This window comes from Aquarana catesbeiana, linkage group LG11, assembly GCF_042186555.1.
Source record: "Aquarana catesbeiana isolate 2022-GZ linkage group LG11, ASM4218655v1, whole genome shotgun sequence".
Classification (NCBI taxonomy): Eukaryota; Metazoa; Chordata; class Amphibia; order Anura; family Ranidae; genus Aquarana; species Aquarana catesbeiana.
In genome coordinates this window covers 214,916,706-214,940,150 of record NC_133334.1, presented here as the reverse complement: position 1 = coordinate 214,940,150, position 23,445 = coordinate 214,916,706, and the positions used below count along the sequence as shown (strand labels likewise).

The 23,445-nt window shown below is 39.1% G+C and overlaps 1 protein-coding gene across 1 annotated transcript in view; it reads right to left on the bottom strand.

Annotated features, from left to right (window-relative positions):
* Positions 1 to 23,445, bottom strand: part of LRP5 (LDL receptor related protein 5) — a 252,078-nt gene that overhangs the window by 26,619 nt on the left and 202,014 nt on the right. Inside the window, exons 14-16 of the mRNA XM_073605289.1 lie at positions 20,808 to 21,019; positions 7,082 to 7,272; positions 1,747 to 1,956 (exon numbers count right to left, since the gene is read on the bottom strand). Of these exons, the coding sequence (XP_073461390.1) occupies positions 1,747 to 1,956; positions 7,082 to 7,272; positions 20,808 to 21,019 (613 nt within the window). The remainder of the gene's footprint in view (positions 1 to 1,746; positions 1,957 to 7,081; positions 7,273 to 20,807; positions 21,020 to 23,445) is intronic.

The window sequence follows — 23,445 nt, the reverse complement described above, 5'->3', positions numbered from 1 at the left end:
AACAAAAATGCAGTAGGTTACATAAATTCATAATAAGAAAGTATTGTAAACATTAACAAATCATTCCTCTCATATTCCAGCATTAGAAAGGTAGTATTGTCTGTAGAGAGGAATGCTGTCTATAACCCTATAATTCTTAATGTTGTCCAGTAGGTATAAACATGAATACATTGTGAAGATCTTTCAAGAGAATGGAAGGAAGGATTTACCTATCTCAAGAGCTGGAATGTTGTCAGGTCATTGTTGACAGGAGAATTGGTTTATCCAAAAACGGAACTGATTTGTCCCTCAATGATAGGATGTTGAGTTGTCTGCAGTGAAACTGGGTAAATGGAACTGCCTCAAAAAACTATTAAAAATGGTTAAACTTTTCTCAGTAGAGAAAAGGCATCCATCCTCCTAAAACCCTAGCATAACATGAGGTATACAAGGAGTGGAAGGGGTTGTACCGGGTTGGTCACTTTTTTTGTTTGCCAGTGTACAAATCCAGCAGTAGGTAGCAGAATAACTCAATTGTCTCTAAATACGGCGTCCCTCAATAAAGGAGAGAAAAAAAAAAAAAAAAAGCAAGAACAAGATGAACACAAATTACAATCATATCTTTCAAATGCCTTAATAACCATGTATCAAAAAAATAAAATAAAAATGTTTAACCACTTGCCAACCAGCCGCCGCAGTTATACTGCGGCAGGTCGGCTCTATTGCGCGAATCGCCGTAGGTGTACGTCGCTTTGTGCAATAGATACAGTGAGCACATGCACGGTACTGGAGGTGCCAGAGCTGATGCACGTGGCCTATGGCCACGATGTCTACCGGCCACCCGCGATCACTCCACAGAGAGCCAGAACAGGGATCTGTCAATGTAAAAAAAAACAGATCCCCGTTCTGTCAGGGGAGTACAGAGTGATCGTCTGCTCTTAGTGATTAGGAACAGTGATCTCTCTGTGCTCCCTGTCAGTCCACTCCCCCCCACAGTTAGACACACCTCCCAGGGGACAAATTTAACCCCTTGATCGCCCCCTAGTGTTAACCTCTTCCCTGCCAGTGACATTTTACAGTAATGAGTGCATTTTTATAGCACCGATCGCTGTATAAATGTCACCAGTCCCAAAAAGTGTCAAAAGTGTCCAATCTGTCCGCCGCAATGTCGCAGTCCCACTAGAAAGCGCTGATCACCGCCATTACTAGTAAAAAATAATAATAATAATAAAAATGTCATAAATCTATCCCCTATTTTGTAGACGCTATAACTTTTGCACAAACCAATCAATAAACAATATTGTGATTTTTTTTTACCAAAAATATGTAGAAGAATACATATTTGCCAAAACTGATGAAGAAATTTGTTTTTTTACATTGTTTTGGGGGAATATTACAAGAAAAAGTAAAGAAAAAAAAATTGTATTTTTTTTTCAAAATTGTCTGTGTTTTTTTGTTTATAGCGCAAAAAATAAAAAACGCAGAGATGATCAAATACCACCAAAAGAAAGCTCTGTTTGTGGGGAGAAAAAGCACATACATTTTGTTTGGGGAAAACATTGCACGACCGCGCAATTGTCAGTTAAAGCGACGCAGTGCCGTATTGCAAAAAATGGCCTGGTCATTAAGGGGGTAAATCCTTCTGGTCCTTAAGTGGTTAAACAAACATTTTTGCTGTACACATTGAAGAACTGCCATTACATAGCTCAGATGTTAATCCTGTTAAATGTTACATTAAAATACAGCGTTGCCCTGAATGGAACTTACAGAACTCGGCCATGTCTAAATCTTCCACGGCATGAATTCCAGTGAGATGAGCGATGCGGCCTTGAATTCTTGTCCTTTGGAACCCATTTGTCTTCTCTACCCTTTCAATCATCTGCTGCTGACGATCAATCCAGTACAGGTGGTCTCCCAGAACAGTGAGCCCCATGGGCTGAAGGATGTTTGAATCTTCCAGAGTTATTCTATTAGCTCCTGTAAAATTCACCAAATATAACTTGAGAAGGTCAAAAGTGCAAAATATCCCTAGTTATTATTTAAGGACACTCAACTACCAAGATAAAATGTAATACGTATATAACATACAAAAAAACTGGTCTAGCAAACTTGCATTTTAGTATTATTTTATGTAGCAACTACATATTCATAAATATGTAAAAAAATGTGGTCGCACACAATTTCTATTTGCACTCTTCAGATTCATCATTTTATCCTCCTGAAACAGAATAAGTCTTTAGTGCTGGTGAAAAAACATAATAACCTGACATTTATATATTTACAGTGATACTAAAGGATCGTTTTTTATTTTTTTTAAATAACAAACATGTAATACTTACCTCCACTGTGCAGCACGTTTTGCACAGAGTAGCCCTGAACATCCATTTCTGGGGTCCCTCGGCGGCCCTTGCGGCTCCTCCCCGCATTAGATAACCCCCTTGGAGAAGCGCTCTCCCGAGGCGGTTACCTTGCGGGTGCGCTCCCAAGTCCAGCATTCGGCGTCCATAGAGGTGGAATGCAGGACTCGGCCCCGCCCCACGTCTTTGGATTTGATTGACAGCAGCAGGAGCCAATGGCTGCGCTGCTATCAATCTATCCAATCAAGAGCCGGGAACCCGTGGAGAGAGGGACGGCGGGGACACGCCAACGGAAATTGGCATTAAGGTAAAAAAACACGAACCTTTACAACCCCTTTAAATTACATTGAATTAGAAGTCACTCTGTAAAAAAACAAAACATAAAAAAACAAAAACAAAAAAAAAAAAACACAAAGTTGTGATAGGTTGTTACTCATTACTGGATGGGGCAAAGATGGCTGCTACCATCAAATTATAAAAACACAAGCTATTTACATTTTTACTGTAGATGTACAGTAGGTGTGCTCAGCAAATGTGATCCTGTACCTAGTCATCATATAGTGTATATCATATGAACCTACACTAACATGCATACAGTGCCTGTCTAGCTCGCTGTATGTACTGTACATTCAAATACGCCTGCCAGCACAATCTCCTCATCAGTCAACATGTCGAGAACATTGAACCCCCTAAGTGGATGATATCTTAATAGTAGTTCAATAAATCTATCCCACTTTTGCAAATTTATGTTTTTAAAGGGTAACTCCACTTTTGTGGGGGGAAAAAATAGCAAAGAAAAAATAATATAGCCCATACAATTGCGGCACAAGTCATATTGTAATTGAATGTTATTCAAAATGACCTTTACTTTTCAATCTACAGCCGCTGTAATTTTTTGAAAATGCAATGCAATATGGCTACCTGGAGTTGTTCTGTACACAGAATGTGTACTGAACACACCCCAGAAACATCATTTGCTGCTTGTGTGGTTGGCTCACCAATTTTCCCTGAAGTCTGCCTAAGATGAAAGTCAGATTCCAGGCATCCCCTGCAACAAAAAAGTGTAATTTTTGGTGAGATACTCTCAATAGGAACACGTCTAGGGATGCAGGCCCAGCAGATTTCCTCATTAGTGCTCTGCAGCTGCACAGCTGATTGATAATTATGAAACCGCTCCCATTAGACCCACTCGGTATAGAGGCACAGAGGAACAAACAGCGGTTTCTTCAGAATAACAAAAGGTAGGAATCTGCAACCAAGATTGTTGTAATCCTTGCAATGTACATAGATCACCCAGAGGGAGATGTTCTTTTCTCAACAAAAGTGGAGTTACGCTAAGTAATGCTTTAGACAGAAATCCAAACTTCATGTTTTTCCCTTCCAGTACCACTTTCTTTAGCCCCAAAGCAGTCTGAATCCCTTTTGTTTCCTAATGATGTTGCACTGACATTCCCAGGCATTTCCAGTGGGGGCTTGTAGCAGACACGCAGACTTAGTGAAGTGCTCAGATGGTATACTTGCTCTATAAACTTGCTGGCAATAGAAGAGGTTTTTTACGGAAAAGGATTGAATTATTGATTGATCGATGCATTAAAATTCCTTCAAACACTAGGTGCTGCTATAGGGCAATATCTCTTTTCCTTTTTTGAACAGACTTTCCCCATAAAACCTTTTGATAGGTCTAGGGGATCATTTGGAATCAAGACCATTTTGAAAGGTGGCAAATATTAAATAACAAGGTCCTACAAAAGCTCCAGAAGAAGCCACGTTTGTGGTGAAACATGTAGAGGCAATCACACTTTTGTACCTTGACCACTGGGTCGTTATGGCCTAAATTTTATAAATTGTTTTTTGTCTATGTAATAAAATGTTTCTATTTTTTGCAAATTTTGCTCTTGATTGATCTTTCTGCACCTTAAAACTCCAATTTTGTGTGCTCTCTGGGTATATATTGTTTGGTCATATGTAAAGGAGGTGGTGCATGTATTAGAGTCTCCTAGCTCCAATATCAATTTGATAAATTAGGTTATTTTAGGTTTAGTGTGGCAGCTCACAAGGTTTCACCCATTGGTTTCTTATAATAATAGAAGACACACACAATGTTCAACCAACTGAAAGGTCAAGTAAACCCAAACTACATATCTTTTATAAAAGATCTTATACAAAAATACCTAAATCCCTGTCTTCATACTTACAAATGCTGACTTTTACACTGTAATCACATTTACTAAGCATGCCGTATATGCACACTATACATACAGCATGTACTAAATGCAACAAATTCCATAATTTAATAAAGCTCAGGGCAGTACTGTTGCCAGTACATGACATGCAGTTGACTTCCTTTTAGTAAACATATTTCCCTGCATGACTGGAGTTGTATAGAACTGCCTTCATTAGGCTACATTCACATCTCTGCATGAGAAGTATGGTGTGCTTTAGGTGTAGTGCAACCTAGATTTTTTCCTTTTAACAATTGTATTAAGAAGAATAAATAAAGTTATATTATGGGCCCAAGGGTTCCATTTACAATAACATTGTATGGGAAAAAAAGTCAGAAAAAGTTTAAATACATTAAACAAGATTTAACAAGTAAATGCTATATTGTAATGCTATAGTTGAGTGTATTATTGCAAAGAAAATGATATATACTGTCAGGCATGGAGCGAAGTCATAAGATATCGACTGATAAAACACAAAAACAAGATGAAGGTCTACAAGTATAGTTCATGATAGTGAGAACTGTGGGTGCTGGGCATAAGAAAGGAGAAAACAAGAAATAGAGAAAGAGAGAAAAAAGAAAAGGGGAGGGAAGAAAATGAAAAGGGAATAAAAGAGAAAGAGGTTAATGGTTTTCACAGGGTTGAGAATTAAATGGGTATTTTTAATATTGGCAAAGTTGAAAACACATTTTGCAGAGAGGAGATGGAAGAATACAAGTTAATCACTGAAACCAGAAATCTATAGCTGAACATAATCCCCAAGTTTACTCTTTTGCTAAAATGTGTGCATACCAAATATACTGTGTCATATATAGAATGCTGTTTGCTACATGTCAAGATGTTTTCCACTGCCACAAGGGGTCTTTAATGAAGGCTGCTTAATTACTATAGCCTGTGGGGCTGTCATCACTTACATGTGATTTATAAAAATCCTTTTTATAAAAATGCTAGCTTCAATTGCCAAATAAGCTGGTTGTTTTGATTTATAAAACAATACAAAAAAAAAAATCAAAAAAAGGGCAAAAACACATGCATTTTTTTCTAATACAGCAAGACTGTAAGACCCACCCCAGGGAACATTCTTTATTTTCATTCACAGCTTTTTGCGTTAAATATGTGTCAAGTTGCATTAACTGCGAACGGGCAAACATATTAAAATAAATTGTAAAATTTTCTCTTGTTTTCCTATAGATTTTTATTCTTGACGTTACTAAGAGTACCAATTACACTGCACATCTAGCTTACGCCATCAATAATGCAACCTTGAAGCAAAGGGGACATATTTAACTTGCCAACTTTGTTCAAAAAAATAGTACTCCCATGCAGCATGAACTCCAATTATTTTTATTGCTGGTTTAAAATGACAACACAAAAACAAAAATCTATATAAAAATGCTAGTGCACTGTACCTGCATGTGCATGGAAAAAGCTCAACAAACAAAAACATTGCACACATCATTTCCTGTATTTTGCCAGTGTTTCTTATTAACTTCAGAAGGAATTTATCATCTTTAGTGGTCTTTACCCAATTCTACATTTTAGTTTACCCTCCCTTTTATTTTCTTTCCCTGTCAATACCACATAGAAATAGTAACTGTTCTCTGCAAATGACTATGTTGGATTAAACAGAACTACATATCACCACATGTTCCAACTTAGTCGGTATTACAAGAGGTCAATACCCAGTAAATTGAGGGTTCTTACACTAGTCACATTTAAAAATACTTTTAATTTCAAAATCGTTGAACTACAAGGCCTGTATTTACCAAGTACCACAAAAATACATTTTCTTTAAATTAATATATAACTGTATTCTTTACTTCTTTTTATCTAACTGGAGTTCTGCTTCAAATCCATTAATTTCTCAACTAAAGGCTAGTGGAGTCACAAATCTGCACTCTGATTTTACCAGCTAAAGTAAAAAAAGTATGGGTATAAGCTGTAAAACAAATTATGAAAAGTGGTCAAAAAATATTTAAAGACTAAGAAACCTCAAGACTTGGCGCTTGGAAGAACAGTAAGTAACTAGGGATTTAGAAGTAAGGAAAGCTTTAGGATGTAAAGCGGATATCCAGGTGCTCCCACCAAAGACAAACATTGACTTGACTGGATTATAGCAAGAGCTAGTTTGTGGTCAAGCAGGGATACCCCAGAATTGGGGAATTCAGAAACAGTTATATTGGTGAAACACATCCTTTTTTGCATAAGTTAACATGTGGGAAAATACAACTAAGCTTCATCAATAGCCCCCAACATGTTATTTACTGAAACTTGGTTTTATTACTAAAGCTAACTGGTGACAAAGAAGGTAGTGTCAATACTAAAAGATTAGTATATTAGTATAAAAAGAAAAAAAGAGTACCATTATTAGCAGGTATGGTATACTGAGCTCCAACTGCACCCTTATAAGTATTAAAACCTTGGAGTTTTCACATGTCTTCAAATGAGGAGTCATAAATAAGTTTGTCTAAAGTGACAGAAGTGTGCATATGTGTATGTTTCAGACCCCATGTGCATTCTTACCAGTTAGATCACTGCTCTCAATACGTTTCAAATCTGCATCCACCCAAAACAATTTTCCAAGCTTGTTGTCAACAACCAAAGCAACTGGTCTAATAAGGCCAGTGGTGAAGAGGACTTCTCTCTCTGTGCCATCTAGGGCAGAACGCTCAATCCTTGCAGTCCTCTCTTGTAGGTTTGTAAAGTACATGTATCTGTAAAAAAAACAAAAAAAAAACACACCTTTCAGGCACACTGAAAAAACAACTTCTGCAATATTTATTTCGCTGTACAATACACTTAGATCCATGTCGATTGAAATAGGTGCATTCCGACATTTTGGTTCTCAAACCATTTCTCAAGCCCTTACTATGACATGCGGATTTCTTCCTAAAGATCAATTCAAAGCAAAAGTGTGCTAAACAACTAGGTGTGCTAAAATAAAACTTTTGCCCATTTAATTAAATTATAACTATATGCAATACATTTAATACTTTTTTTTTTTTTTAGCTTTGGATAGAGTGGAGAGGGATTAGACTACCTGTCGATTTTGATTGTTGTCTGTGCACCCATTTAGGAGATTCACCCCCTCTATTTGTTCTGTTTACCATTATGATTAAAAGTGAAAGTTAAAGAAAATCGCAAATTTTGGGTTGTCCCCAGAAATGTAAAAGAAGGGAAATCTTCCAAAGTTCTGGTGATCTGGAGTCACCAACAATTTCCTTTAATTTTCAGGGATTTCCTCTCACTTTTTCTGTTTGTCTATGGGATAGGAAGTGAAAGGAAATCACTGAAATGGGACACAGATTGAGGAAAAAAAATCTGAAAGGGGTTATAACCCTGACTTGCTCTATGCAAAATGAAAAAAAAAAATTGCCTATAGTTCCAATTTAAAGCGGAATTTGGCTCTGCAATTAACCCCCCACCCCCCTTCATAGTAACTATATCAATCTGGTTACATTCTCACACTGTTCTAGGCACCATAAAAGAATCCATACACAAAGCTCATTATTCTTTCAATCTAGTCGTTACAGCGGTGTTAAACCTAAAAATGAATTGTATTATAGTGCAGCTTACCAATTCTGAGATAAGGTGCCTGCATTCATTTTCTTTTTTTCCAGTCATGTTAACCTGGCTATCCTGTCAGTAAGTCTGTTATTTTTTTCAACTTCCTTTAACAGACCTAACTGTCCAGCAAAAGTGGCAATTAGAGGGCTGAAACAAACCATTTATAGGAGAAGTTCACCATTGGAACATGCTACAAGTTTCACCTGTTTTTAGGGTAGAACATTTAACATGTTCCAGCATCTGCACCTTTTACCTCCTTTTCCCCCCTGCACCCGCTGTCACAATTTGATAACAGTGTGGCTGTGCAGGGCCTTGTCATTCTTTCACAGTTTTCTGTGAGGGAATATACTACAAGCACCTTCAGCCATTGTGGCTGACAGCTTGTAGATCTCAATGAACTATGAGGGCGCTGGTGAGCGCTCTCAAAGTTCATTGTTCTTCCTGTTCTCAAGTAACTGCCTGCCTGTACTGGAGGTACAGGCAGCCAGCAATCCCGAGAGTCTGCAGGAGCCTGACATTGCACCCACCTTCAGCAATGTTCTGCAGGCTCCTTAGAAAAAAAATGATAAATGCACAAAAAATGTGTATGTATTAACTTTTTTCAAGAGGTGAACTTAGCCTTTAACACTGACAAAGGTGCTTACAATGGTTGGCTTTTAATCATCTATGCAAAACTTTTATCCTAAAATAAAAAATAAAATTGTTGTTGCAACTGCTTAAAAAGTAGTAGCAGGAGTGCAGCTTTAATTTGTTAGTCAAGTCCATCTAAATCTGCTCGTGCATCCAACACGCGCCTTTCTCAAGATTGACCCTGCTGTTGTCCAAAAGGTGTTTTTGTTGCTCCACCATCCACAGTGAAGACACCCTAAGATAGGAAATGTGTTACTGGCTGGACATCAGGTGATAATAAGGGGGGAAAAAAAGCCCCAAAAAATAAAAATAAAGCAGAGACTGATAGGCTCTCTTCTGTCATAAAAACCTTGCCTATCAGTGTTTTTTTTATTGATTACATTAATTCAGTTTTAAGGACTTCTAATAGGTCTTGTTTGTCATACTTCTAAGTATGAAAATGGTGTCAATTAGAATTTAGACACACAAATCTATAATATTTTTTTACCTATGATCCTGTAAAGAGACACAGAAAACCTGACCTCTTGATAATACTTGGGTTAAGAGTAATTGTCTCAAAAGTGTCCAGATTTCTACTCCAATCCTCCTTTACTTGTTCAGTTAGTCTAAGGTCAAGGGAGGCTGCAAGAAAATAAAAATGAATGCCCTAAGTTTTAAAGCTCTGCTTTAAGGTTCAGTTCACACCAGAAGGCGGTGTTGGAAACCCGTGTTCCTTGTGTGTTTTCCCCACCATGTTCAAGGCGCACTTCACTTGTGATCTGCCACGAATGTCAGTGCACTGATAAAGACACCCAAAATGCAGGTCACAAACGTACTGCGTTTGACTGCACTGGATAGCATAGTACAGAAATACCATGTGATCCCGGTTGCTCTGTTTTGTAGAGTAGTGCATGCACTACTTATGCTAAGGGCCGGTGCAATTTCAGCCCATTCAAATGAATGGGCTGAAATCGCACTGCACCTGGATCGCATGTGAATAGCATAGGAATGCACAGCACATTGCTGTGTGATTCATGGTGTGAACTGGCCCTTACCAAGATGTCCAGTCTGTTCTAAAAATATTACACAAGTTTATCATCCATGAAACATGGGCAGTTGACACAAGCAGCATGATACAAGGACTCCACTGGATAAAGAGAAAATGTTCTGGCACTTAAAGAGTCAGTGTCCAGCCTGCATGCAATATAATCCAAGATACTGGGGAATGTCCCAGCCCTCTCCTCTTTCCGGTGACATCACTTCCGCACCGTGCGCTCCACGCTGGTTGGAGAAGCCCTTCCGATGTGCTCAGGGCGTCCATGCCCCAATGCTACCATCTACAGCTCTGTGGATTGCGGTGGCAGAGTCTGCAGGACAAGATAAGCGGCTGATGCTGATTTTACACACGATGAGCTTGATTATACTACACATCTTGTGAGTGTTCTTGACCTCTTGCAAATAAATAGTTTGCTTTTAGTAATATGCACTTAGGTGGCGCTTCCCCCTTGTCATTTTCTCTTGCACTTCGTACAATGACTCCATGCAGCAGGCCCACATTAAAGTCATCCTGTTGGCATGAAAATGATTCACAATTTTTGAATTTTACTTTCACCTCTTATAACAGCAATAGTAGTGGAGCAAAGCTATACCGAATTGACTGATGCTATACCAAATATACCTAAAAGGTGACAAGGAGTTTGAGTGCATCGATTTGTATCTTGTGTTAGGACTCCTATACTCAGCTGATATTCACTTTCTGCTTCTCACACATTTTATGGTTTAAAACTGCCAGCAGCTGTTATAACTGCTGTGATGACATCACTTCACAGCACTCAAATTAAATTAATGTGGTACTGTATGTCTTTGGGGCCCCATTGCCAAATCTCAACTGGAGCCCCATGGGGATATTAAGCTATGCCACTGGCAGGGTCAAGGGTTCAAGAAAACTATGACCAGTCTCTGATTATATAGAGACAAAACTGGCTTCATGTTGTATGTCGCCACAGGTCAGGTTACTTTGAAAAATTCCAAGTTATGCAGGAATGTGTGTGGAGTAGACAAACATTGGCCCACAGTACCCTGAGTTTTAATGGATTCAGACCTCAGTCTCAGCAACACAGACTGCACTGAGTATATACACTGGCAACAAACATTCACATTTATTTTTACATGATGAGGTTATGGGTTGACTACAGTGTTGAAATTCCCTTGTGTAGTACAGTGCTGATATCTTATCATTTGCACAACATACGTGATGTCTTGAATCACTGTTAGTGGAGTCAACATCAAATTTGGAATTTTTAAATATGCCTAATAAAGAAAAGATTCAGCAACTTAATAAGGATATACAGTACCATGCAAAAGTTTTAGGCAGAAGTGAAGAAATCCTTTAAAGTAAGAATGCTTTCATAAATATATATAATTGTTTATTTTTATCATCTTACAAGATGCAAAGTGAGCGAACAGAAGAAAAATCTAAATCAAATCAATATTTGGTGTAACTACCGTTTGACTTCAAACCAGTATCAATTCTTCTAGGGACACTTGCACACTAACCACCCAGATCTTCTTCAAATCCTTTTGTCTCTTTATGCAGTATCTGCCTGTACTTTTGTCTTTATTGCTCAGCATTGAGGACACCATTGACTGGGCAAAATTGAGGACTGTAGATGCAGTGGTTGGCAAAGGAAACAATCCAGCAGATAAAAGACACATCAAGCTTACTTCCCTTCAACATTTAAAGATGTCCAGCAGTGCTATCAGCACAGAACTGAAGGAAACCAGTGGGACCCAGGTACATCCATTTACTGTCCAAAGAAGTATGGCCAGAAATGGTCTTCATGGAAGAATTGCATCCAAAAAGCCATACCTCCGACGTGGAAACAAGGCTAAGTGACTCAACTACAACCCCTGTCAAAAATTATGGAATCACAAGTCCCTGAGGATGTTCCTTCAGTTGTTTATTGTTGTAGAAAAAAAGCAGATCACAGACATTGCCAAAAACTAAAGGCATTTCAAATGGCAACTTTCTGGCTTTAACAAACACTAAAAGAAATCAAGAAAAATAATTGTGGTGGCCAGTAACAGTTAGATTTATAGAACAAGCACAGGGAATAAATTATGGAATCACTCAACTCTGAGGAAAAAATTATGGAATCATGAAAAACAAACAAAATAACACTCCAACACATCACTAGTACTTTGTTGCACCACCTCTGGCTTTTATAACTGCTTGCAGTCTCCGAGGCATTGACTTAATGAGTGATAAACAGTACTCTTCATCAATCTGGCTCCAGCCTTCTCTGTTTGCTGTTGCCAAATCATCTTTGCAGGTTGGAGCCTTGTCATGGACCATTTTCTTTAACTTCCACCACAGTTTTTCATTTTGATTGAGATCCGGACTGTTTGCAGGCCATGACAAGGACCTTATGTGTCTTTCTTCAAAGAATTTTTTCACAGTTTTTGCTCTATGGCAAGATGCATTATCATCTTGATAAATGATTTCATCATCCCCAAACATCCTTTCAATAGCTGGGATAAGAAAAGTGTCAAAAATTTCAATGTAAACCTATGCATTTATTTAAGATTTAATGACAGCCATCTCCCCAGTGCCTTTACCTGACATGCAGCCCCATATCATAATTGACTGCGGAAATTTGCATGTTTTCTTCAGACAGTCGTCTGCATAAATCTCATTGGAACGGCACCAAACAAAAGTTCCAGCATCATCACCTTCCCAATGCAGATTCGAGATTCATCACTGAATATGACTTTCATCCAATCATCCACAGTCCACGATTGCCTTTCCTTAGCCCATTGTAGCCTTGCTTTTTTGTGTTTAGGCGTTAGAGATGGCTTTCTTTTAGCTTTTTTGTATGTAAAACCCATTTCCTTCAGGCGGTTTCTTACAGTTTGGTCACAGATGTTGACTCCAGTTTCCTCCCATTTGTTCCTCATTTGTTTTGTTGTACATTTTCTGTTTTCAAGGCATATTGCTTTACGTTTTCTGTCTTGACGCTTTGATGTCTTCCTTGGTCTACCAGTATGCTTGCCTTTAACCACATTCCCATGTTGTTTGTATTTGGTCCATGTTTTAGACACAGCCGACTGTGAACAACCAACATCTTGTACAACACTGCGTAATGATTTACCCTCTTTACCTACATACTAACAAGCAGATTTAATCTGATGCAGGTGTTAGTGTTTGTAATGAAAATTTACAGGGTGATTCCATAATTTTTTCCTCAGAATTGAGTGATTCCATAATTTATTCCCTGTGCTTGTTCTATAAATCTAACTGTTACTGGCCACCACAATTATTTTTCTTGATTTCTTTTAGTGTTTGTTAAAGCCAGAAAGTTGCCATTTGAAATGCCTTTAGTTTTTGGTCATGTCTGTGATCTGCTTTTTTTCTAAACAATAAACAACTGAAGGAACATCCTCAGGGGCTGGTGATTCCATAATTTTTGCCAGGGGTTGTATGCACGAAAACATAGGAACTAGGCAACAGAAAAATGGCAGCAGGTGCTTTGGACTGATTACTACCATTACTAGTATAGAGTCTGCACAGATCATTATCTTGATCATGAGTTTGGTTTTTAACCAAACACATGTAGCAGAATACATTTGGCCTAAATTTATGAAGTAATGTGATTTTGTTGGACATATTGCTTTTTTTCCCCCAAATTTTCGGTCTTTTTATATATAATAATATATAGTCATAAGAAAGAAAAAACAGTGGTGACCAAATACCACCAAAAAAAGCTCTACTTGTGTGAAAAAAATGTAAACTTCATTTGGGTACAATGTTGCATGACCAAGCAATTGGCATTTAAAATAACAGTGCTGAACAGCAAAAAACTGTCCTGTTCATGAAGGGGGTAAAACCTTCCAGCGGTCAAGTAGTTAATTTACAGCATTCGTTTAGACCTGGAACATCTCTGATCAGCTCTATGGTCTAAGAAACTGGAAGCGTTATGAAAGCTATTTAAAGGAAGGCCAATTATTGGTACAAAAGTCTTATGTGCAATATTTTTTTTTTAACTTACAATAGCAGTGACAATAAAAATGACAGATATTTTAAGTTTTTTTTTTTCAGAACAAATGCCAATTTAAAGTGACATTAAAGATTTTAAAAGATTTAAAAAAAGGTTTAAAGAAAACTAAACATGTCATACTTACTTGCTCTGTGCAGTGGTTTTGCACAGCGTAGCCCCGATGTACCTCTTCTTGGGTACCCTGCTGGCACTCCTGGCTCCTCCCCCTTGACTAGTACCCACAATAGCAAGCCATTTGCTATGGGGGCACTGGTGCGTGCTCGCCTCCAACTTTAAACATAGAGTGCATACAAAAGGTCTACACACCCATTAAAATGTCAGGTTACTGTGATGTAAAAAGAAGAGACAAAGGTAAATCATTTCGGAATTTTTTTCACCTTTAGGCTGGGTTCACACTAGAACACTCAGCTGCTCACAGCAGGTGTCCGGTGCGTCTCCATTCACCGTTTCAGGTCCGATTTCAGCCCAAATTTTGGGATGAATTCGGACCTGAAGCTGACCAAAAGACGCACAGGGCTCCTGTGTAATTCGCATTGGAGCCACTGCGGCGATGTGTGAACCGGCTCCATAGAGAGCCGGTCACAATGTCCTGCTATCCAATTCGCATAAGTGGGAACCCAGCCTTCATGTGACCTATGAACTGTACAACTCAGTTGAACAACAAACTGAAATCTTTTAGGTAGAGGGAAGTAAAAATAAAATAAAATATGTGGTTGCATAAGTGTGAACACCCTCATAACTGGGGATGTAGCTGTGTTCAGAATTAAGCAATCACATTCAAACTCATGTTAAATAGGAGTCAGTACACACCTCCCATCATTTAAAGCGCCTCTGATTAACCCCAAATAAAGTTCAGCTGTTCTAGTCTTTTCTGACAATTTCTTGGTCATATCCTACAGCAAAAGCCATGGTCCGCAGAGAGCTTCCAAAGCATCAGAGAGATCTCATTGTTAAAAGGTGTCAGGAGAATTGTACAAAAGAATTTCCAAGGCATTAGCTATACCATGGAACACAGTGAAGAAAAATATGGCACAACAGTGACACTACACATCTGAAGTCTCCCAAAACATGTGGGAAAATGTGTTATGGAAAAAAGGAAGGTTTTGGGAGGAGGGTCTCACTGGAGAACCCTCAAATAATGGACAATGTATGTCCGGTACCTCATCCTGGAAAATAGACTACACAAAAAACGTACTAAATTGGAAGGACTTAAACTGTACCAATTGGCAAAACAAGAGGGGATAAAGAGCGGGGATTATAACGGTGCCTATGAACAGTATATTTAACACACAGAAATAAAGAATATAATATTTTATTGGTACAAAATAGTTAGTTTGTTTTTTTTTAAACCAGAGGATATATATACATACAGGAGTGTTGACAATCATAGAGCAATTTATATATACAGAGATGGCCAAGAATGTTATAAGGCCAACTAATGTAACAGGCAATATATCTCTACATGTTTCGCCAATACATTGGCTTCTTCAGGGGAAGTGATATTGAGAACCTGTACATGTAAGTTGAATCCGGAAGTCCCCAAAAGCAGACAGGACAGTTCCTCCGGAGAGTCAGCAACCAAATGCCACAACAAATTATGGCTGCAGAGGGAAAATAAAGACAACACGAAGTTTAAAAAAACGATAAAGAAACAGGGGCGCCAATAGTTTTGATTCAATGGTAACCACAGCAAATGATAAGTCAACCACAGTAAAGTACTGGTAGACCAATTATGAAAAGGTGTGTGAAATGGGATCCTATAGGGTTGGTAAATTAAACACCCAGCTGGAGTGGAAACAGGCTGAGAGTATCAGCAAAATGCACAAAGCCGCTTCTTGAAGTAGGTAGGGTCCCCATTAAGCAATGACAGCGTCATAAGGCGCCCCTGGACTGGGTGTTTAATTCACCCTGATACAGGATGCCCCAGTGGAAGACTTTGTAGTCGAAAAGCGTCAGGCCAGCACCTCCTGCTTCCCACATTGCTTTTTATCTTTTTGTGATCACAATTTAATTTATATCCTGCATTTCATTGTAAGATGTTTTTTATCTGAATAAACCATTTCTTGGTTGACCTGCACCATATGGAGCTCCCTTTTTTTTTAAATTTCTATATTTGGGTACTGACGTTTACCTTCCTGCTGAAATCGTTTCCTGGATTGGTCCGGTTGCTGAGAGCCCTGGAGCCGTAAACCAACTACTGAGTGGCCTGGAGTCGGAGACGTATTGGTATCCTCTAGTCTGGCATCCGTATACCATCAGGAATGCAGCATTACAAGCCCGTTTGATGCACTGCCGTATGGTATGTGCGTCCATCTTATTTGGTAAGACTACCCTACCTCCCATTTAAGAATTTGTCTGTTATATCCATCAGTGAGTTCAACAGTCTACTTTGAGCAGATGTTTAAACTCCAGCAGGAAATTGAGGAGAAAGAACTTTCCTTTACCATTTTCTCATCCGTGTGGACATTGTCACGAGTTTGTGTTTAGATTTATGTTTCATCATTCAATTTTATTTTTTTGCGCGTATAGTTCACATTGTTACATAACACTGTAATTATTTTGTGTCACCTCGCACTATTTTTAGTTGTACCAAGATTGATTCCTTGGATTTTTCCTTTATTAGGTAGTTTTCTAGCGCTACACTAATTTTTGATATTGTGCACTGGGACTTTGTTTGAGTGTTAGCTGCTTTCTTATTTCATTTTCATTTGTTTTTTTGGTTTAGCGCAGTATGTTCCCCTCTCCTCACTGTATCTCCAGATGGAGAAATCAAAATTGGCGCCATTGCACCATGAATGACGCATCGCGCATATGAGAACACCGTGTCAGAGGCAGTGGACCACGTTGCAAGCCCTACATCATACAGCACGCGGCTAATCAAAGCGCCGCAGGAATAAGGCAAATCCCATCCATTCGTCAGCCAATCAAAAGCCAGGGGGGTTGGGGGAGCCTCACAGAATCTGTGTTGCCCCCCGTTTTTTCAGCTGGAACAGGGGGCTTAGTCAAGGAAGAGGGAATTATAAACAGTTCCAAATACCAGTCAATAATGGCACAAAACCTTCAGGGTTCTGCTAAAAAGCTGAACATGAAGAGGAACTTTATCTTTCAACATGACAACAACCCAAAGCATACATCCAAATCCACAAAAGAATGGCTTCACCAGAAGAAGATTAAAGTTTTGGAATTGCCCAGCCAGAGCCCAGACCTGAATCGGATTGAAAATCTGTGGGGTGATCTGAAGAGGGCTGTGTACAGGAGATGCCCTTGGAGTGCTTTTGCAAAGAAGAGTGGCAAATATTGCCAAGTCAAAATGTGCCATGCTGATAAGACTCATATCCAAAAAGACTGAGTGCTGTAATAAAATCAAAAAGGTGCTTCAACAAAGTATTAATTTAACGGTGTGCAGACTTATGCGACCATTATATAATTTAAATGTTTTATTTTTACTTCCCTCCACCTGAAAGATTTCAGTTTCTTGTTCAACAGAGTTGTACAGTTTATAGGTCACATTAAAGGTGGAAAAGGTTCTGAAATTATTTATCTTTGTTGCTTTTTTTTTACATCACAGAAACCTGACATTTTACCAGGGGTGTGTGGACTTTTTATATCCACTGTACATAAATGATACATAAAATTAACAAAATACCAGAAATCCAGTTGCTTCTGCTATCTGCAGCCCTATCCTAATGCCTGACACACACAATGAGATTAGCGGACGAGTGATCGTCTGGTTTTTTTTTTTTTTTGCATTCTAATTTCATATTGAAAATGAAGAGTGTACTAAAATTACGGAAATTCTCATACATACAGAATACAAATTCAGAAGTGATGAAATGTGTTGTAGTGTATTTGTATTGTATTTTCGAACGGCAACTGTACTGATTAAACAAAAATCGTACGATCTGGTATCATATGAGAAAAATGTTCATGCTTGTCTGATCAGATAATATCAGATGAACTGTTGTGATCGGCTCTCGAAAGCTTTGATCAGATTATCGTATGATCGCTTCGAAATCTGTATTTTTCTTATGATTTTCTGATTGTGTGAACGGCCCTTAAGAGTCCTTCTTGGGTTTGGGACATTTGAAGTTTTACAGCTATAAAATCACTCTGAACCAAAGAAAGTGACAGCATGAAAAATATGAAATCTACAGAAATTAGCATGTCTAATAACCTTTTGACTATTGAAGGTTCAAGATTAAATAGAATAATAGGTCAAGTCGAAAACTCTAATACATTTTACAAACCCATCTTTAGGCCCCTGTCAGCTGGGCAACACATGGTTTCCATTCTAGCCTGTTTATCTGTCTTCAGGGACTTCATGGGCATTACATATTTAAGAAAACAATTTGAGTTTCATACGTCTTTTGCTTCAAGTCACAGAGGAAGATAAGCAGAGGGTATGTGCTTTAATATCTACAGACATCTATAATGCTCCGTAGGCAAACAAAAATTTTTTTTTGTTTTGACACTGCTTTTTAATTTTCGGTTTTAAAAGAAACCAGTGAGCTTTTTCAGCCTCTTCCAAAACACCAGAATTGGCTAAACACTGAATCGTGTAATTTTGGGAGGTGTTTTTTCTAGCAAAGGTAAGCTATTTTGAATGACTTTACATGGAAACATTATGCTGGATAAACAGCGTAAAATTCTTGTCACACAGATTTAAAACTCCTGACAGCCTAAAGTGCATTTAAAATCAAACAATGCATTTCTCCTCTTTGCTCCCTTATGGTCTGTTAAATGTATCACTGAAAGCATTTTAATATATCTGTTCTGTAAGTGAAAAAAAATTCTTGAGAGCTGATAAATTTCTGTGCTTTTTCTGGGACAGTTATCAGTAAGAATCGTTCCCAGCTATCTGTTGACAACAAAACACCTCACCATATGTTATGCAGTGGGGGGCGGTAACATACTGACTTCCTGGAGTGACATTGCTGCTCCTCCTAGATATACAGTAGGTACAGTTGCCCCTCTAGCAGAGGTAGAGTGTTCTTAGCAGGATCACAGGGCATAAAAAAAAAAAAAAAAGTGTAAAAAAAGTAGACAAATTTAACCACCACATTTAACGTGGTTGTAAACACTTACACACCACTTTTACCTACATGTTAGGCTATAATAAGGCTTACCTGTAGGTACTGGAAATATCTTCTAAACCTGCACGGTTTAGGAGATATTTACCATATACCATTGCACCGACGTTATCGGCGCATGCACACTGAAGAAAGGGCCCATGCTGTGACCGTCAGCTCCCACGTGCATGCGTGGGAGTGCATAACGCGACTCTGGTCAGTCACAGAACCGAAGTCCACGGCCCTGGAATGAAGAGGGGTGAAGATGGACGCAGCCACCAGCGAGGACATCAGGGACATTGCGGGCTTCGTTTGCAGGTAAGTGGCAAATAATGGGCTACTATGCAATGCATACAAGCCCATTATGCTTTTAGTTTGTAGGGAACAAAATCAGAAGTAAAACCCATCAGGGTTTACTTCCTCTTTAAGAAAGGTAAGCTGCAATACATTTAATCTTCTTAGTTCAGATATGCATTATTGTGCCAGAAAACTATAAACACATGATTCTGCTCAACCAGTCTTGTCAGACATAACAACCCTGGCCTGTGCCTCCCTGCAAACTAAACAGCAGGTTGCAGCCTTGTCCAGGATACACTGATAACCCCACGCAAAGCAGCAGAGCCTTAACCAGTCTTAAAGGAGTTGTAAAGACAGAAGGTTTTTTATCTTCATGCATTCTATGTATGAAGATAAAAAGCCTTCTGTGTGCAGCAGCCCCCCACAGCCCCCCTAATGCTTACCTGAGCCCAATTTCTATGTAGTGACCATTGGCTCCCACCGCTGTCAATCAAAGTCCAGTTAGCCAATGAGGAGAGAGAGGGGGTGGGGCCGAACCGCAGCTCTATGTCTTAATGGATACACGGAGCTGCAGCTTGGAACGGGTGCCCCATAGCAAGCGGCTTGCTGTGGGGGCACTCAAAGGGACAGAGGGGCCAGGAGAGCTGAAGAGGGACCTGAGAAGAGGAGGATCCAGGCTGCTCTCTGCAAAACCACTGTACAAGGCAGGTAAGTATAACATGTTTGTTTTTCTTATTAAAAAAAATAAAAACAACACTTTACAATCACTTTATGCATGTTCCCCCTTCCACTTTCAATTTAAGTGTTGCTATGCACACAATTTGAACAGTGTGCTATAGAGACAAATTCAAGTACATGTTTTAGCTCTTTTCATATTTAAGTGTTTATTACCTTAAAAAATATTTTTAATATGTCTCTTTAAATAATAAAATGGTATCTTATATGTTTCATATATTTACTAGTATTATGAATTCTGCATATAATACCTGGATGATCCTACCAGTTTCCCTACTTCCCTTACATACCATCAGGGAGGCTTTTGATTGGCCCCAAATGTATTCTGCAACAGGATAACCCCAAACAAACAGCCAATGTTATAAAGAACTGTTTCAGTGTAAAGAAGAAAAAGGAGTTCTGGAAGTGATGGTTTGGCCCCCACAGATTGTAGGAAGCCTATATCCACAGAAGATATGTGGTTAGTTCTCCAAGATGTTTGAAACAACCCACCTGCCGAGTTCCTTTAAAAACCGTGTGCAAGTGTACCTAAAAGAATTGATGCTGTTTTGAAGGCAAAGGGTGGTCACCCTTTAGTTTCAATTTTGTAATTGATAAAAATACATTATTAACATCTAATTCTGAAAGCACTCTTAATTTACATAATTTTGTCCACACCTGCCTACAACTTTTCACAGTACTGTATATCAGTCTGCAGTGGTCTTTCAATGTACCTAAACTGATTAAAAAACAAAATCAGCTGGACGTGGGGCACACCGCATAAAAACAGTAAAACATAAAGTATGTGTGAACTGTATAACCGTTAATTTCTGCTCACTAGATCTTACATTGATATGTATGACATAAATTGTGGAATGCGAAGATGTGAACACATCCTGAATGTTTTGGAGTCATAGGACTAAAGAAATGTCTTACCCCCGTTCAGCGTTCAAAGCAAGGGCCCTTGGCTTGTCATTTTCTCCACGTAAAACAACACCAACATATTCTCCAGTCAGCCTGTTAACATTGATGCTGTTGGTGGTCTCACAAGTCCAGTACAGAGTGCGGCTGTACACATCAATGCTCAGGTCATGGGGCTGTTTTTCTTGGGTTTGGCTCTGGTTTGGAGTAGATACCACAGCAAGAGGCTAAGAAGGAAACAAATGACAAGTTTAAAGACTCAACAACTGTGCAGAGAGTAATCATCTCAGTGTCTTAATGTTATTAGCAACTCAAAAGGGTAACTCGAATTTTGTGGAGGAAAAAATTGCAAATAAAGAAAATAATATAGCATATACAACTGCGACTCAAGTCATATTGTAATTGAATGTTATTAAAAATGACCTTTTCTTTTCAATCTGCAGCTCTGTAATTTTCTGAAAATGCAACGCAATATGGCTACCTGGAGTTGTTTTGTACACAGAATGTGTACTGACCACCCCCCAGAAACAACATTTTTTGCTTGTGTGATTGGCTTATTAATTTTCCCAGAAGTCTGCACTAAGATACAAGTCAGATTTCAGGCATCCCCTGCAACAAAACTAATTTTTGGTGAGATATTTCCAATAGGAAATCACAACTAAAGGGATGCAGGTCCAGCAGCTTTCCTCATTAGGCTGCATTCACACTTTAGCATTTTAAATCGCAGGCAGATTTTCAGCGAATCTGCCCATGATTTGAAAGTGCTGATGTGTGAATGACAAATCGCAGGACTCACATTTGAGATGCCAATAATTTGAATGACACCTCAAATCGCGGCACGGATCTGCTGCAATTGTCGCGCGATAAATCACGCTGCAATAGAGGCAACACACATCACAGGAAACATGTCGCTCAAAAAAGTTCAGGAGCTTTTTTTGGGCGACATGCTTCTGGCGATGCGTGCTGTCGTGGGTGCAGCACAATTTATCACGTGATAATCGCGGCAGACCTGCGCTGTGATTTTTGGTGTCATTCAAATGAATGGTATTTGAAATGTGAGTCCCGCGATTTGCCATTCACACTTCATCGCTTTCAAATTGCATGCAGATTCGCGGCAAATCTGCCCGTGATTTAAAAAGCTGAAGTGTGAATGCAGCCTTTGTGCCCTGCAGGTGCACAGCTGATTGATCATTATGAAACCACTCCCATTAGATTTACTTTCTCATATGGTTACAGGCAGACAAACAGGGATTTCTTCAGAATAACAAAAGGTAGTAATCTGTAACAACATTTGTTAAAATCCTTGTAATGTACAAAGGTCATTCAGAGGGCAATGTTTTTTCCTCAACAAAAGTGGAGTTACGCTTTAACATTCATTCGCACAATACAAACATAAGCCTTAGCGTTTTACATAGAAAACCACCCCTTCGCATCAGCCCCTGCAACCACATAGGCTTGCAGTTCAAAACATTTAAAAAGAATTGACAGGAGATGACTCCACAGGAAAGTGGCACATAGTTGCTAGTTCCATCAGTCAGGGTTTTTGATGCTTAAATCTTTGTCTGCATGGGCTGAAGGGCATAATATGTTTGCTAAGACATATACAACAGCAAATATTTAGATTTAACAAGCTTAAAATGAGAAGTATGGAGTTGGGAAAAAAAACACATTTATACTCACCACAAGTGGATGCAGCATTGATCCAATTCTGCACTGAAAACTGAGCGCTCAAACACCACTGATCGCTCAGTTGTCCGCTCTGAGCAGAGAGTGGTGACTGTCAGTCTCCGGCTCTCTGCTCTACTCTTCCAGTGCTCACTGGAGCACTGGGCTGTGCAGTGGATGGGAGGAGCTGGCTCAGTCTCCCAGCAGTTCGCTGAGAGGCAGAGTTAGCTGCTGGTCCAGGCACCTGGTTTGATCCCTAATGTAAAGTTGAATTGATCCAGAGCCTGGAGCAGCTGAGTGACGTCATCACTACTGCAGAGGGAAGATCAGTGCCCACTTTCACATAGGTTCTCTATCAAGTTGGAAACAGTCCATGTGCTATAACTCCTCTGTACAGGTCATAAAATGCTAAATAGTATTACAAGTAGAGGTGCACCAAATGGAAATTTTGGTGCCGAAACCGAAAATGCAGGATACACTTGGCCGAAAACTGAAAATTACAGTTTTTAAAAAATATTTATATTTTTATCTATAATTGTATTATATTCTATATCATTTTTTAAAATTAATATCATCAATTTAAATGAATATGAATTCATTGTCGGTAATTATTAGCACCTTTAGTTCCGATTCACACCAGTGCGCTGTGCTATATCACTGCAGAGCAAATCACATGCGATGTGATTTCAGCCATACAGGTAGTATGGCTGAATTTGCATTGCATTTGGACCAAACTCGCACAGGACCCTTTTTTGGTCTGCACCGGAATCGGATTGCATGGGTGTTCACACCCATGCAATCCAATTCATGTCCGAACTGACAGTTCGCACAGCGATAGGGAAATTATTTGGGGGTGTCATTAACTTTCTATTGATACTCCCGGCAATTCGCATTGTGCAGTGTGAACTGCCTTGCAAGTCAGGTGCGATGCGGGAAAGTGGATTCGCAGGGATCCCGCATTACACTAGCGTTAACCGAGCCTTAGCGC